This window comes from Choloepus didactylus, chromosome 4 (genome assembly GCF_015220235.1).
Source record: "Choloepus didactylus isolate mChoDid1 chromosome 4, mChoDid1.pri, whole genome shotgun sequence".
Classification (NCBI taxonomy): Eukaryota; Metazoa; Chordata; class Mammalia; order Pilosa; family Megalonychidae; genus Choloepus; species Choloepus didactylus.
This window is the reverse complement of record NC_051310.1, coordinates 37,599,701-37,617,019: the sequence shown is the minus strand read 5'-3', so window position 1 is coordinate 37,617,019 and position 17,319 is coordinate 37,599,701. Positions and strand designations below refer to the sequence as shown.

At 41.9% G+C, this 17,319-nt stretch overlaps 1 protein-coding gene across 2 annotated transcripts in view; it reads right to left on the bottom strand.

Moving 5' to 3' along the window:
* The window catches only part of DPF3 (double PHD fingers 3), a 286,531-nt gene that overhangs the window by 135,286 nt on the left and 133,926 nt on the right, over positions 1-17,319 (bottom strand). For both annotated transcript variants that reach the window (XR_005216293.1, XM_037832373.1), the window contains exon 3: positions 4,782-4,889. Coding sequence is in view for 1 of the 2 variants with exons in the window: in XM_037832373.1 (XP_037688301.1) it covers positions 4,782-4,889 (108 nt within the window). In the remaining variant the exon portion in view is untranslated. The remainder of the gene's footprint in view (positions 1-4,781; positions 4,890-17,319) is intronic.

Here is a 17,319-nt window from a genome sequence, read left to right as displayed (position 1 = left end):
TGGGAGCCCTCTCCCCCCACAGCCCAAGATGCAAAGTCTTGTGGTGCTAGAGAGCAGCTCTCTCCAAGCAAGTGAATACAGCTCAGCTGAGCTCCAACTGGGGTTTTAATTAACAAATGTAGACTGCTCGATACAAAGCTATGAATCCCCAACAATCAGGAAGAGGCTTTCAGTGACAACTGACCTTGGAGAGCCAGAGGATGGCTCCACACTGGCCCTGAAGGGGGCTTTATGTCCCTGTTTCGGCTCAGTGGGGAAAGCCTCAGCCATTTTCAGTTCCCAGCGCTCTGACCCAGACAAAAGTGGAGATAGCACAGGCAGAGAGAGACCATTCAAATGCTAATAACCTCTCCCTGGGGGGGGGTCTATCTTCCCTAAGAGGAAAGAGGTTGGGCCCAGCTCTACTACCTGCCCTCCATTCAGAACCAGACCCCAGAGCCTGGGGGAAAACAGCCATGGGCCACACCTCCTTACACCAGTCTGGAGCTATAGGCTGACAGGCACCACCTGCTGGGCAGAAAAGCACAGTGACTTGAGACCTCACAGGGTGTACCAATTTTCTAAGACACACCCTCAGGGAAACCAGACACTGAATAATTCTCCTTCTGGGACCGGAGCCCATTTTGGTCTGGGAAAACCTGATTGGGGTAACCAAGGAAACCATGCTTAGACAACAGAAAACTACAACCTACACTAAGGAAAAACTAAGTTATGGCCCAGTCAAAGGAACAAACTCGCATTTCAACTGAGATACAGGAATTTAAACAACTAATACTAAGTCAATTAAAAAAGTTCAGGGAAGATATGGTGAAGGAGATGAACCATATAATGAAAACACTGGGCATACATAAGGTAGAAACTGAAAGTTTGAAAAACCAACTGGCAGAATCTGTGGAGATGAAAGGCACAATACAAGAGATGAAAAACACAATGGAGACATACAACAGCAGATCTCAGGAGGCAGAAGAGAACACTCAGGAACTGGAGAACAAGGCACCTAAAAGCCTATACACCAAAGAACAGATAGAGAAAAAAATGGAAAAACATAAGCAACATCTCCAGGAACTTAAGGACAAAATGAAAAGCAAGAATGTATGTGTCATTGGTGTCCCAGAAGGAGAAGAGAAGGGAAAAGGGGCAGAAGCAATAATAGAGGAAATAATCAATGAAAATTTCCCATCTCTTATGAAAGACATAAAATTACGGATCCAAGAAGCACAGCATACCCCAAACAGAATAGATCTGAATAGGCCTACGCCAAGACAACTAATAATCAGATTATCAAACATCAAAGATGAAGAGAGAATCCTGAAAGCAGCAAGAGAAAAGCGATCCATCACATACAAAGGAAGCTTGATAAGACTATGTGAGATTTCTCAATAGGAACCATGGAGGCAAGAAGGAAGTGGGGTGATATATTTAAGATACTGAAAGAAAAGCCACCAACCAAGAATCCTATATCCAGCAAAACTGTCCTTCAAATATGAGGGAGAGCTTAAAATATTCTCTGACAGACAATGACAGAGTTTATGAACAAGATACCTACTCTACAGGAAACACTAAAGAAAGCACTGCAGACAGAAAGGAAAAGACAGGAGTGAGAGGTTTGGAAAACAATTTTGGGAAATAGTAGCACAGCAATGTAATTACACTGAACAAAGATGACTGTGAGTATAGTTGAAAGAGGAAAGTTGGGACCACGTGGAACACCAGAACAAAAGAAGGATAAAGACTGGGACTGCGTAACTCAGGGAAACCTAGGGTGTTCAATGATTATAATAAAAGGTACATGAGGTAGAACAAATGAATGTCAACATTGCAAGATGTTAAAAATACGGTGGGATTGGGGGGAAAATACAATCAATGCAAACTAGAGACTATAATTAATAGAAACATTGTATTATGCTTCCTTTAATATAACAAAGGCAATATACCAAAGCTAAATGCATATGGGGTGGGAGGAGGGAATAGGGGAAGGGTATGGGACTCCTGGCATTGGTGATGTTGTCTGACTCTTTATTCTACTTTAGGTTAATCTATCTTTCCTTTTATTGCTTTCTAGCTGTCATGTTTTGTTTTTTTGTTTGTTTTGTTTTTTTTCTGTTTCTCTTTTCTTTTTCTTTTTTCTCTCTGCCTTCTTTGACTCTTCCTCCTTCTTTGTGGAAGAAATGGAGATGTCCTTGTATAGAATAGTGGCGATGGTGCTGAATACATAAATATGTGACTATACAGGGAACCAACAATTGTTTACTTAGGACGGAATGTATGGCATGTGAACAAAACCATCTTAAAAGAAATGGGTTGATGAAGAAAGCTTGAGGGCACTATATTGAGTGAAATAAGACAGACACAGAAAGGCAAATATTACAGGGTGTCACTAATGTGAACTAATTATAATATGTAAACCCATAGACATGAAATATTTGCTACCAGGATATAGAATGAGGCTAAAGAATGGGGAGTGGTTGCTTATTGTGAGCAGAAGATTCAGCTAGGGTGAACTTAAACATTTGGAAATGGACAGGGGTGATGGTAGCATGTTGTGAGAATAACTAACTGTGCTGAAAGGTGTGTGAAGGTGGTGGAAAGGGTAAGGTCAGAGTCACATATGTCACCAGAAGGAAAGTTGGAGGTTAAAAGATGGGAATGTATAAAATGAACCTGCAGGGCTAGCTGGGAATCCCAGGAACCACCACGCCTAGTCTACAGAGGGGGAATAGACCCAGAGGGCTCACACACTCAAACAAGGGGACACAGCCTGCTAGTGACAGGCGCATAAAGAAACCCCTCCCCCAAAGTCACACACCCAACCCAACAAGTATTTACCCTCTCCTACAGCATCACTGCCGGGCTCTGAATGGAGGGGGTTAAATCAGTCCAGGTAAGGGTCAAACCAGGGGTTTCTGTACCACGTGGCCATTCCTCTTCCATGAGAACAGGACTAGGCAAGTCAGGGCAAGGAAGGAGGGACCCTCCCTGCCCCAAATGAACTGTTTGTACTGACATTTATGTTTAATAAAGTCACATAGGTAAGATAGAGACATGCCACACTAACTTGTGGTCTGACCACCTGTGAGTCTCCAAGACCAGAGTTTCTCAAACTTCAGTGTGCATTTGAATCCCCTGGGGATTTGGTCAAAATGCAGATTCTGTCTCAGCAGCTCTGGGATGAGGCTCAAGATCCTGCATGTCTCACAAGTTCTTAGAAGATGCCCCTTGTGCTGGTCAGGACCACATGCTGAGTGTAGTTCTAGAACCACACTGAACAATCAGGTGCCACTAGCCACAGGGAGCTATTGCATACATGAAATGTGACCAGTCCATTTCACATTTGGACCAGTCTAAACGTGAGATATGATGAGAGTATAAAATGCACACTGCCAATCAAAGATAATACAGGTACCCCAAAAATGGGAACTATCTCAGTAATTTTATATTGACTACATGCTGAAATGATAGTAGTTTTGACATACTGAGTTTAAAGAGATTCTACTATTAAAATTAATTTCACTAGGTTTTTTTTTTCAATTACCCTTTTTTTTTTTTTGTAATGTGGCTTCTAGAAAATTTTAAATGACACATTGGCTTCCATTACATTCCTATTAGACCACGCTGCTGCTCCAGGGAACTTGGCTCTCCTTCAACCTACATCTCGTTGGTTTGGAACAACCTCAGTCATCACCCCGGAGTGTTTGCAAGTCTGCAAGTTGTGGTTTATCATTGTGTAAGGACATTTGAGAACTTGGAGGGAGCACCCTGAGGAGTCCAGCCCCCACCGGCCCCTAACAAATAACTTCTACATAAATGAAATCTGCATTAAAGTAAACAAAGCAGGCTTAGCCCTGGAACTGTGAAGGGAAACATTCCAAACAACTCAAAGTGGAGATTTCACAGAGAAAACGCAGACTAAAGAGGGCAGCATGTAAAGGAAGGGGTAAGACAGCATGGCCAGACAGAAAGGACCAGCCGCGGGAGGGGACACCTCAGTTCTCTTTGCCACACTTCACAGAGCTGCTCCCACCATCCAGCAGCACATCCCAGCCCCTGGCATTCCCATGCAAAAAGTGGTCCCCTTACAGCTAAGGGCCCAGGTAGCTCATTTGGCCTTGCTGCCACCCAGACACCAGTCTGAAGAGGACCATGTAGCAGAAAGTGTAATCAGATCAGCAATCAAGATAAACCAGCCTGTTCTTTCTGCTAATGGTCACAAAACCATCAGTTTCGCCTAGTGGCAAATTTTGAACTCACATTCTGCCACTTTCATGTCCAAGGTGAATTCTATTTTTAGCAAAATGTCTGTGTAAGATGCTCCAGAAGTTCATACACATTAAGGGCGAGAGAAGGTACATGGGTTCACTCCCTTTTCCTTAGGAACACATAAGCTCAGATCCAGTTTCTTTACTGGAGGCCACAAGGAAGGTACAGGAAGGTACCACAAGACCCAACAGAGTACAGCTCCTTCAGCTCTGTCAGAAAAGTAACTCATCCTGGACCTGCTGCCACCCTACTGCTGGCTTCACTCCCTTGGGGTGGCAAGTGGGGAGACAAAAGGAAGGGGAAGGCACAAGACACCCAGAGGTGGCTGAAGCTCAGGTGGACACGTGGGCATGTTTACACACAGAAAGCAGTCATAGAGGCACATTTTTGAGCATCACGTAGGCATCTCTACTTGCCTGGAAAAATCAGCTCTCCAGACAGTTGCAAATCAAACTGAGCCTGGTCCCAGCCCAGCCCTCCCCACGTCTCCCATATGACACAGGCAAGCTCCAGAGGGCACTAACCAGGTTTAATTTCCAGCAGCCGCAGCTTCGGATCCTCAGGTGGGTGCAATCGTCTCTTCTTGCGCCAGCAGCGGGCAGGGTATGTGTAGAGTTGGCCTGGGGCGAGGCCTGTGGACAGAGTCAAGGTAAAGGTTAAAGGCTGCAGGCTGGAAGGACCTTGAAAACCACCCCGTCCAACCCTCTCATTCGCGGTGGGAGGAAACTGAAGTCCAGAGAGATGAAATGACTAGTCAAGGTCACACAGCTGGTTAATGGTAGAGCAAGGCTGAATCTAGAGCATGTGACCCCAGGCCTCCTGCTCTGCCTGCTCCACACTGCTGTGTCAGCAAGCCCATGCCAGAAAGAGCCATTGGCTTTTCAAAAACAAGTTCTGCTCTCTGGCCTGGGGGGAGAATATCAGAGGGACCCTCAAACCACCAGAGGATACTTTTCAGAGTCAACCTCACCACAGGGTTTCTAAGAGCAATGGATCTCCAGCTATTGCCCTGCTGCCCAGGTCCAGGTAAAGCAGGTTCATTTCTAGAAGGAGCAACAGCAATCTGCCTACCCTTTGGACAGCCTGGATTGGGAAGCATTTCAAGGAAAGAGGATCAAAGCTTACTGGCTTTCCTCACCCACTGTTGACTGCTGGCAGCTCGCAGAAACCAAAGGGAGCCTTGAGCAACCACCATCAGAATATAAGCTTCTTCTGGTGCCCAGGCCCCACGGACCTGCAGGACCAGCATACACACATATCCCTGCCCACCTGCCTGGGCCTGGCAAAAAGAAATGAGTGGGAGCACCGTGGCTGGGCTTATGGACCACACTGTCTCCCAATAAATGTTGCCATTTGCATTTGGCCTTTGACACCAAAGTTCCACACCAGCATCATCTCTCATGTCAACAACCCCCTGAAGAGCCTTCTTGCTTCCTGTAGCACCCAGCGTGGCAACCAGAGTTTTTGGAGGAACGTGGCCTCGCCACACCAGACCAGGTTCATTTCCAGAGAAAAGGTCAGGTAGTGGAGGCTGAGGGGAGAGGAGGAAAGTGTTTAAGACTGGCTAGATGATTTGCAATCTAAAACGACTGCCTGATAGACCCCAAAATAAACAAGCAAGCCAACCCACCAACCCCTGCTAGAATGAAAAGCCTAGTGAGGGCAGGGACGTTGCCTGTCCTATTCTATCGGAATCTCCGAACCAGAACTGTGCTTGACACAAAGAAGAATCAAACTTAGTATTTGTTAAATGAATGAATGAATGAATATGTTCCAGCTTGACTTTAAAGTCACAACTCTTCTTCTGTTGATAATTGCAGCTCCAGATGGCTGTCAGATGTAGGTAATCTCACATGACAGTGTCACTGCTTAGAACTAGGACCACGGGATTTAGAAAACATCAGAACCCTATTCCCATCTTCTGTCTTCCATTTGCAGGTCTTTAAACACTAAGAGAGAAACCAGCTTCCTTTTTGCCTTTTGCAGAGAAAAGCTAGGTACCATTCATTTATTTTTCACTTTTGCCAGTCATCTCTACCTATTTATTGGGCTGGGTCCAGAACAGAGGCAACTGTCACAGTATTAAAGGAACCCAAATTTTCAGGTCTCTCTATTTGCTAAGTATCATTTTTAATTGCACAGCAAGACTGTGAATAAGTTAAGGGGTTCTGACCCCTTGCCCTTTGATTTCTAGAAACAATTAAGCATAATGAAGCCTACAGACTCCAGAGAAACCTCTGGGGTTATCACAGTCACTGGAGTTCTCTGGCACTAAGGACTTGTCATTTGCAAGTGTCATCCTAATATTTGATTGTGTGATAAATTCATGGGTTTCTGCACAGTAGGAGGGTCCTGAGCTCTGAGCAAACTGAGATCTGAGAACCAGACTTGTGACTGATTTATAGAAATAAAATAAAGAAGGAATTGCTCTCTCACCCATGGGAGGGTCGATTTTGACCTCTCTTTGAAAAAAGGTGTTCAAGTTTCTGGTGTGGTTCACTCCAGGTCCATGTCATCTCTGGTCCTATAAGCCCGGAATGGATGCATTGATTCTGGGTCCCTCCCAGATGTTCAGCCACTCCAGGGCTGGTGCTCCCCAGGATCCCCGAGAAGGCCAAGTACACAGGCCAACCCACTACTCCAAGGCTCAGAACTGCTACTTCCAGGAAGTGGCCCCAACAATCCACACTCAAACTCATCTTAGATTAGTGATTCTCAAGCAGAGTAAAACTAAAATCACCAGGACAAGTTAAAGACACCAGTACCCACAGCTCTATGCCAGAGCTACCCAACCAGAATGCAGATGGTATGGAAGAATCAGGCAACTGTTTTTTTTTAAAAACCTTATTGATTGTCCCAATGGCTGACTGAGAACTTCGGAATATCTAAGCATCATCTACCTACAGCCTGGATGTTTTCACTGATGTACCAAACCTGGCTTAATGGCCTTTCCTATAGGAAAGGTTCCCTGTATTTCCCCCAAGGTATTGTAATTAATTGCCTGCTTACTGGACTCTCTTTCCCGCTGGTTTTTATAAAATCCAAGAAGGCAGGAACCATGTCAATCTCTAATGACTTCAACACTCAGCACAGTGCCCGGCATATCAAGAAATACTTAACAAATGAATACCACCAGAACTGGACCAGACTCAGAAATGTAGGGAGGAAATGGGCACTGGCCCTGCTGCTCCTGGCTCCGAGAAACCCATCCACTCAGATCCAAACCATCTGTGCCAGTTTGGATATATTATGTCCCCCAAAACGCCATTGTCTTTGATGCAATCTTGTGTGGGCAGATATGTTAGTGTTGATTAGATTGTAATTCTTTGATTGAGTGTTTCCATGGAGATGCGACCTACCCAACTGTAGGTGATAACTCTGATCGGATAATTTCCATGGAGGTGTGGCCCCACCCATTCAGCATGGGCCTTGATTAGTTTACTAGAGCACTATATAAGCTCGGATAGAGGAGCGAGCTTGCTACAGCCAAGAGGGACACTTTGAAGAATGCACAGGAGCTGAGAGAGGCACTGCAGTTTACAGAGACATTTTGGCGACAGCCTTTGAAAGCAGACTTTTGCTCTGGAGAAACTAAGAGAGGACAAATGCCTCAAGAGCAACTAAGAGTGACGTTTTTGAGTTGCTGCAGTCTAGAGAGGAACATCCTGGGAGAAAGCCATTTGAAACCAGAACTCTGGAGCAGATGCCAGCCACGTGCCTTCCCAGCTAACAGAGGTTTTCCAGACACTATCGGCCATCCTCCAGTGAAGGTACCCGATTGCTGATGTGTTATTTTGGACACTTTATGGCCTTAAGACTGTAACTGTGTAACCAAATAACCCCCTTTTATAAAAGCCAATCCATCTCTGGTGTTTTGCTTAACAGCAGCATTAGCAAACCAGAACACCATCCAAGATTGACCCTGGAAGGTGAGCTCAGAACTCCAGCCTGGAGCCCGCCCCCATCCACCCCATCAGGGCAGTCTCTGCATCTTAGGCACCCTTCTTGCTTCATAAGCTGCTTCATGGTATTTCCCAAAGCAAGTGAGTAAGAAGGAGCTGGTCTAGACCAGCCCACTCAAGAGGTCTAAGTGGCAAGATCTGGGAAATGTCAGCACTTGTCCAGGTCCTACACCTTCCCAGAGACTGCAGTCACTGCATTTCACTGTTCAGCAGCACCGAGGCAGCCGTGGGCCACTTGGCTTGTAGCTAGAGGTCTATCCTGGGAGAAGCATGGATGAAAGGACTTTGTGTGTCCAGAAGGTGGGACTGTTTTGGTTTCTTTAAATTTTGTTCTCTCAATTTCTCTGGCATGTTGGCAATGCTTCCTGGTGCAGAAGAGCACAGGAGTCCATATATCACCATTTACTGTCACCGTGGAAATGTCACAGCCCTTTTCTGAGCCTATCTCCTTACCTGTAAGATAAGGGTAATAATAACACTGACCTTGCAGGGACTGTCAAGGGGAAGCTCTTTATACCCATGAAGACTTGTACTAGAGGCATTGCTAATTATGAGGCGCTTACCTGACTTAAACGACGCTTGGACTTTATACCCATGTGGTATGTGTGACCAGGCCCCCACTCAGTCCCGTCATACTGCTATTTGGTCCTTTAGCCATGAGGATGGAAAGAGGCCTCCCTGTGACATCTACTTTGAACTTACCTTGTCTCAACAAGCAAATGGCCTCAAGAACTCCCGTGGGATTTTACCCGCCCTCCTTCGTTGTCCTCCTCGCTAGAGACAGGCACCGGGGTGCCTTTAAAGGGCCACACAGCCAGCCCCAGAATTCCACTTACAGAGAGAAGAGCAGAGCCTCGGGAGAGTTATGTTGTTTATCTCATTAGAACAGGAGGCACATAACTCAAAGCCAGGGTACACTGTAGATGGAGGAGGAAGGAGGAGGTCGGGGGAGGAGGAGGATAGAGTCACAGCTGCAGCTGAGGAAATTAACCTTTAGCAGTAAGCCTGGGGCTGGGGTGGGGGGTGGATTTTGGAGAAGGGGAAAGGGGAGGCAGGAGACAAGAGGGGAAACCAGTCCCCGCCGGTAACCAAGGCTACAGCTACCCCTCCATTCACATACCCCACTTGACACACTGCTTTTCTGTTACTTTGAGCTGCACCTCCAGTTTCGACATTTATGCTCATGGGCAAATGCAGGCATGAGGGATACCCACAGCCACAGAGAAACTCACTTTTACACAATCACTGGGGAAGACTCGGCTCCATAGAAACATGCAGCATTTTGGGCTTGATACCTATATGATCAAAAACAGACTTCTGGCAGATGATAGCTTTTTATATGCATTGCCTAAGTTTGACACCCAGGGTGTTGAGAATATTCTCTGCAGGCCCAACATGAGCTATTAAGAATCCAGTTGAAATGGGATAGAGAAGAGAGGGAAGGATGAGGTGAGATAGCAACAGGGTTTGAAGGTGGGGAAGAAAAGAACTGCAGTGGCCTCCGCTTCCCCCAAGTGGTTTTGAGCTGCAGCAGTTCAAGCCCACCCAGGGAAGGGCACCCATCTGCAGCATCTCAGACAGGTAGACATGCAGCTGCTGTTTGAACCCTCCCTGCAATGGAAAACTCTTTACCTCACAAGACAGACTGTCCTACTGTTGGCCAACTCTTATTGTGATAAAGAGTTCATCTCTTGAATGTACAACTATGTAATGGTACTGTGAAAAATCGAATGTACGATTTGTTTTGTATGACCGCGTGGTCTGTGAATATATCTCAATAAAATGAATATTAAAAAAAAAAAAGTTCATCTCTACCCTTACTTTGAATCAAAATCCACCGTCCTGTAACCGATGCAAATTTGTCTACTCTCCATCCCAATAGTGAAGAAGTGTTACCTCTATGCCAACTCTCCATCCCCTCTACCCCACTTGGAGAGAGCCAAGTGAGAAGCCAAGGACCTAGAGAGGAAGTGGGAGTTGGAGGAAAGAGGCAGTGACTACACCTGCTCAGAACTGATGTGACGGGATTGAAGGCTCCAAACGAAGAATCCAAATGGTACTTCCCCTTCAACATCCACCGCCATCCCTACCCCCGCCTGGACAGGAAAGGGATGGAACAAGAGACTCCCTTCTAGGACATCACTGCTATTTAAAGAGCTCCTCCACACCTTGGGGCTACCATGTGTCACCTCAACAGGTCATTAACAGCTTCCATGTGTATAAACAGATGATGACATGAGCATGGCATGTCAAGCTGGGCATAGAACTGCAAAAGTAGTTACGGAAAAGGGCAAATACTGGGCCCCAGGCCAATCCTACTTAAGCAGAATCACAGACGTACACCAGGCAGTTGTAGTTTGTAAAACTCCCCACCTTAGGAACTTAGGAACTTTGCACTAGATCAAGTCTTACTTATAGGCCCTGACACATAATAGGTGGTCCATCAAGTTAGTTGGTTGAAAACAACAATTTGAACCAACTCTGTAGAGCTGGAGGGGTAACATACGCCCCTGAGGCAGGGCCTGAGGAGGGATAAGATGTATTCCACTTCCACCAGGGTTACTTCCCTCATGTTCTGCCCTCCCCTTTACTTGTGGCTTATTTAAGAGCTGACCTGACTTCAAGACCGCTTCAGTGAAGCTGTTCCAAATTATCCCAGGCCACAGTCACTTTCTCTGGAGTCCTGGGCACTTGCAGGGCTCTCTGGCTCGTGCATCATCCCCTCCCCGCCTCTCTCTGACTCCTCTCCCTGAGCTTCTCTCCCTAAGACACCATCAAGAGCTCCATGTGCCAGGTGGACCTCAGATCCAGAATGCTGCCTGCCTGCTCTGACCCAGGAAGTCCGAAGCTCCTCACTGGTCCCATCTCACTCAAAAGCTGACACGGTAACAATAGCTAGTGTTTATCAAGCTCTTACTCTGCACTAGGCTAGCCCTTTACACTTCTCTTATCTCATCAGGATAACAATCCTATGAGACATGGGACCTATGAAGACACTGAGGCTAACTAGTGATTGTGTAGCCCCCAAGGTCATGCAGGTCATAAGGGGGTTGGTAATTGTGATGGTTAGGTTCATGTTCAACTTGGCCAGGTGATGGTGCCCAGGTATCTGGTCAAGCAAGGACTGGCCTAACCATTACTGTAAGGACATTTGTGGCTGGTTAATAAACCAGAAGGCTAGTTTATTAAATCATCAGTCAATTGGCACAGCTGCAGCTGTGACTGATTACATCAACAAAGGGTGTGTCTCCCATAATGAGAGAATTCAATCAGCTGGATTTAATCCAATCAGTTGAAGACTTTTAAGCAGGGCAGATAGAGGACCTTCACCACTTCTTCGCTAGCCAGCAAAGTATTTCCTGAGGAGTTCATTGGAGTTGCCAGTTCACTGCCTGCCCTACAGAATTGGACTCATGCATCCCCACAGTTGCGTGAGTCACTTTTATAAAATCTTTTATTTAGATATCTCTTGTTGATTCTGTTTCCCTAGAGAACCCTAACTGATACAGTAACCCAGGAAATCTAGTCCACAGCCCGTGCTCAAAGCCTCTCTATTATCCTACCATCTTACCTAATTCCTCACTGAGTCATCCCATTGCTGTTCCAAACACTGAAGGTTTGAAACCCAGAGTGCTGTCCTTATGGGAAAGCAGCTCCCCATACCAAAGCCATCAGGAAAAGAGCCCCCAGACCCCCAGCCTCCCAGCTCCCACCAAGCCACATCTTGAGGAATTTATTTTTTCCTTTCCTACCATCACCAACCATAATTGCTCAGGGATAATATGAAAACACTGTAACAAGGCATATAAAATATGTGGAGAATCGGGGGGAGAAAACACTAGGACCTGCTTTCTAAGTTCCCCAGATTTTTTTTCTTTTAAGAATAATAGGATTGTGATGTCGAGAGGGAACTTAAGATTGTTGTGTCTGACCCTTACTTGATGCATGAACTTCCTCTACAATGTCCCTGACAAGTGCCCCCCACCTTGGCATCTGCTTCAATAACTCTAGTCCTCACCCTGCCAAAAAGCAGTCTGCTATTCTGATGAGCCATTCTGTTGTTAGAAATATGCCGATCACTCTCCTTCACCACTGGTGGGAATGCAAAATGGCACAACCCTATGAAGGGAATTTGGAAATATTTAGCAAAACTACAAATGCATTGGCCCTTTGATCCATTAATTCCATTTCTAGGAATGAATATTACAAATTCACATGGGAAAATACAAAAATATGTACTTGTAGCATTTTCAATACCAAAAAAAAAAAAAAAAAAAAAAAAAGACAATCCAAATATCCATCTATAGGGACTTGGTTAAATAAGGAGTATATTCACACAATGAACTATGGTGAATCTATTTTTAAAAAATAAATAAGAGAAAAAGAGAAATGAGGATGGAAGTATACACTGCAATGAGATATATTAAGTGGAAAAAAAGCAAGGTGGAGAATAGTGTATATAAAATATCATTTATCCAACAAACAGGGACACATAAATATACTACATACATATGTGTGTGTTTGCACATTTTTTTAAATGGAAGGATAAACCAAAATAAAATAAAATAAAATAAAATCTACCTATAGAAAGAGCAAAACAAATTAATGGTAACAATAAGAAAAAGAAGTCACCTATAAGAAGACAGAAGAAACAGGATAAAAGGACAGAGATAGAGACAAACTTTTTCTGAATATACCATTCTTTATACACTTGCCTATAGAACCGTGTAAATATTTTACATACTTATAAAGAAAGATTAAATTAAAATAAAAAGGATACTTCTGCTTCTGCTGAGATGGAATACTAAGAACCAGATTTACCTTCCCACCTGAAACTAACAGAGAGAAAAAGAAATATCTGAAACAATAGTCTTTGAGACACTGGACACCAGGCAATGAAGGACTGTGATCCCTCAGACATTGGAAACAAACTTTATGAACCCGATGGTTGCCCCAGCTTACTGCCTTGAGAAAGTTTCTAGATCACAGCCCAGGGATGAGGAACACAGAGAGGTCCAGCAGGCTCCCTCAGTCTGCATAAAGAAACAGAGCTGAGAGTCTGGGAGATCAAGGTGACTAGAATTCCCAGGACAGAGTAGTAAACAGAAGAAAATTACACAGAGAAAAAATGTGGAGATCCATAAAGGGTCCCCCCACAAGTATTCAGCTCAGTACTGATAGGTGCATGTTTGTGAGGAAACTACCCAGGGCCAGGAAAGAACCTCCCAAAAGTATTAGAAGTAACAGTGCCTGAAGCTCACACAGGACCAGGAATACTATATTCCCGCCAGCCAGTCTGGAAAACCTCATGATTTGAGGGGTATTGGGCAGAATACACAGAAAAGCCTTGCCTTGCTAATGGGAAATAATTCATCCTATACTAAGCACTGCTCCAGTTCTGCCTAACAAATCTTAAAAGGAAGACAAGAAAGGACCAAACTTTTTCCAAGTAACTTTATTTGTCCCTAAGCTGAACTCAAGGATGTGTATAGGAATAAAAAATAGAAACAGCAACAAACAAGGGAAAATTCACAATGTCTGGCATCCAATCTAAAATTACAAGGCACATAAAGAAGCTGGAAAATATAAACTATACAGAGGAGAAAAATCAATCAAAACCAACCCAGAACTGACAATGATGTTAAAATTAGCAGCAAGGACATTAAAACAGTTCTTATTTGTACTCTATATGTTCAAAAGTTAAAGAAAATCCAAGGATACATATTTTCTCTAAGGTCTAAATAAAACTTCTAGAAATTAAAACTACAATGTATAAAATGAAAAATACACTAGACAAAATTGATGTCAGGCTAGACATTGCAAAAGATTAGGAAATTTGAAAATATGGCAATAGAAACTATCCAAAATGAAACCTACAAAGGAAAAAGTATTTTAAAAAGAAGAATAGCATCACTGAGCTGTGGGACAACATGAAGCAGTCTATTATATGTGTAATTAAAGTCCCCAAAGGGGTAAAGGGAGAGAAAAAATATTTGAAGAAATAATGGCCATAAACATTCCACATTTGATGAAAACAATAAACTCACAGATCCAAGAAGCTCAACAAAACACAAGCACAAGAAACATGAAGAAAACTATACCAAGGTACATGAAAATAAAATTGTTCAAAACAGGTGATAAAAAGAAAATATTAAAAGCAACTAGAGAAAGATGCATGTTATGTATAAAGGTACAAAGATAAGGATGACGTCATATTTCTCATAAGAAACAACACAAACAAAAAAACAGTGGTTTAACATCATTACAGTACTGAAGAAAAAATAAAACTTCTCTATCTAGAATTCTATACCCAACAAAAATATCTTTCAGAAAATAAAGGCATACTAAAGATATTTCCAGACATGCAAAAGCTAAATGGATTCAGCAGCAGCAGACCCCCACTACGAGAAATGTTAAAGGAAGTTCTTTAGGCAGATATAAAATGATTCCAGATGTAACTCTGGACCTACACAAAGGAATAAAGAGCATCAGAAATGGTTTACTACATGAGTAATTACATAAGATGCTTTTCTTATCATTTAAAACTCTTTAAAAGATAATTGACTACTTAAAAATAATAATAATGTAGTGGGGGTTTATACCATATGTAAAAATAACGTATGGTACTGCTGTTGTAACAAATTATCACAAACTCAGAGGATAAGGACAATGAAAATTTAATATTTTGCAGTTCTGGAAGTCAGAAGCTTGGGTTTCACTGGACTAAAATCAAGGTGTCAGCAAGATTACATTCCTTCTGGAGGCTCTAGGGGAGAATTCATTCCCTTGCCTTTTCCAGTTTCTAGAAACTACCAACATTCTTTGGCTCGTAGCCCCTTCCTACATTGCAACATTTCGACCTCATCACATTTCCACCTCATCACATTTCCTGCTCTGACTCTGACCTTCCTGCCTCCCTCTTTATAAGGACCATTGTGATTATAATGTACCCACCTGGAAAATCCAGATACTCTCCTCATCTCAAAGTCCTTAATGTAACCATATTTGAGAATCCCAACATATTCACTGTGGACATCTCTGGAGGTTCTTTATTCTGTTTACCATAATACTGTTGTAAAGTTCTTATACTATTCATGAAGTAGTATAATATCACTTGAAGGTAAACTCTAATGAGTTAAAGATGTACACTATAAACCCTAAGCAACCACTATAATAATAAAACAAAGAGTTATAGTTAATCAGCTAACAATGAAGAATAAGTGGAATCATTAAAAGTTTAATCCAAAAGATGACAGAAAAAAGAAAAAGGAAGCAAACAACAGATGGAGCAAATAGAAAAATAGAAAACTGATTAATTTAAACCTAACTATAACAATAATCACATTAACTGTTAAATGTAAATGGTCCAAATACTTCATTAAAAACATAGATTGTCAGATTACATTTAAAAAGCAAGACACAACTATATACTACCTACAAAAAAAGCTACTTTAGATATAAAGACACAGATAGGTTTAAAGTAAAAGGATGGAAAAACATATGCCATGTTAACACTAATCAAAAGAAAGCTGGTGTTGCTATATCAGACAAAGTAAATTTCAGAGCAAAGTGATAAGGAAGTGATAAAGAAGGCCATTCCATAATGATAAAGGGGTCAATTTATCAAGAGGACATAACAATCCTAAATATTTATGAACCTAATAACAGAGCTTCAAAAGCAAAAATCAGTAGAACTATTTACCAAAATAGATCATACTCTAGGTCTCAGTAACAAATCTCAATAAATTTAAAAGGATTCAAGTAACATAAAGTAGTCCCTGACCACAATGGAATTAAATTAGATATCAACAGGTATATTTCTGGACTATCCTCCAAATATTTGAAAAGTAAATAACACACTTACAGATAGTAAATAACACACTTATAGATAATCCATGGGTAAAAAAAAGAAATTAAAAGGAAATTTGTAAAGTATTTTGAACTGAATATAAATAAACACAATATCAAAATTTGTGGAATGCAACTAAAGCAGTACTTAAGGGGAAATTATATTAGAAAATGCCTGGACTAGAAAAGAAGAAATGTCTCAAATCAATGGTCTCAGTTTCCACCTTAAGAAATAAGAAAAAATAAAAGCAAATTAAACCCAAATTAAGTAGAATAAAAGAAAAATAAAGATCAGAACATAAAGCTATAAAATAGAAAACAGAAAAAAAAATTGAGAAAATCAGTTAAACTAAAACCTATTTCATGAAGTAGATCAATAAAACCAATAAACCTCTAAGCCATACAGATCAGGAAAAAGAGATGATGCAAATTTTCAAGTATAAGGAAAAAGAAAAGAAATATCACCACAGATTCTACAGAAATCAAAAGGATAATAAGGCAACATTATGAACAACTTTATACCACAAATTTTAACAACTTAGAAGAAATGGACAAATCCTTTGTAAGACACAAACTACCAAAGCTCACTCAAAAAGAAATAGACAACCTGAATACTCCTGTATCTATTAAAGAAATAAAATTTATACTAAAAAATTGTTTCACAAAGAAACTACCAATCCCAGATGGCTTCCCTGGTAAATTCTACCAAACATTTAAAGAAGAAGTAATACTAATTCTACATAAACCCTTCCAGAAAATTGATAAGGAGGGAATACTTCCTAACTCATTATTCAGTATTATATCAATATCCTGATATGTAAACCAGATAAAGACATTACAAGAAAAGAAAATTATTTATCAATATCTCTCATAAAGATAGATGCAAAAACTCTAATAAAACTTTAGCAAATTGAATTCAGTAATATATAAAAGGAATAATATATCATGATAAAGTGAAATTTATCCTAGGAATGTGAAGTTAATTTAACATTCAAAAATCAATTGTTGTAATTCATCGTGTTAACAAACTACAAAAGAAAAACCATATGATCAGCTCAGTAGAAAAATTGACAAAAATCCAGCATCCATGCCTGATAAAATCTCAGAAAACTAAAAATAGAAGGGAGTATCCTCAACCTGATAGAGGTCATCTACGAAAAGCCTACAGCTAACATCATACTTAATGATGAAAGAATGAATGCTTTCCCTTTAAGCTCAGGAACAACACAAAGATGTCCACTCTCACCACTTC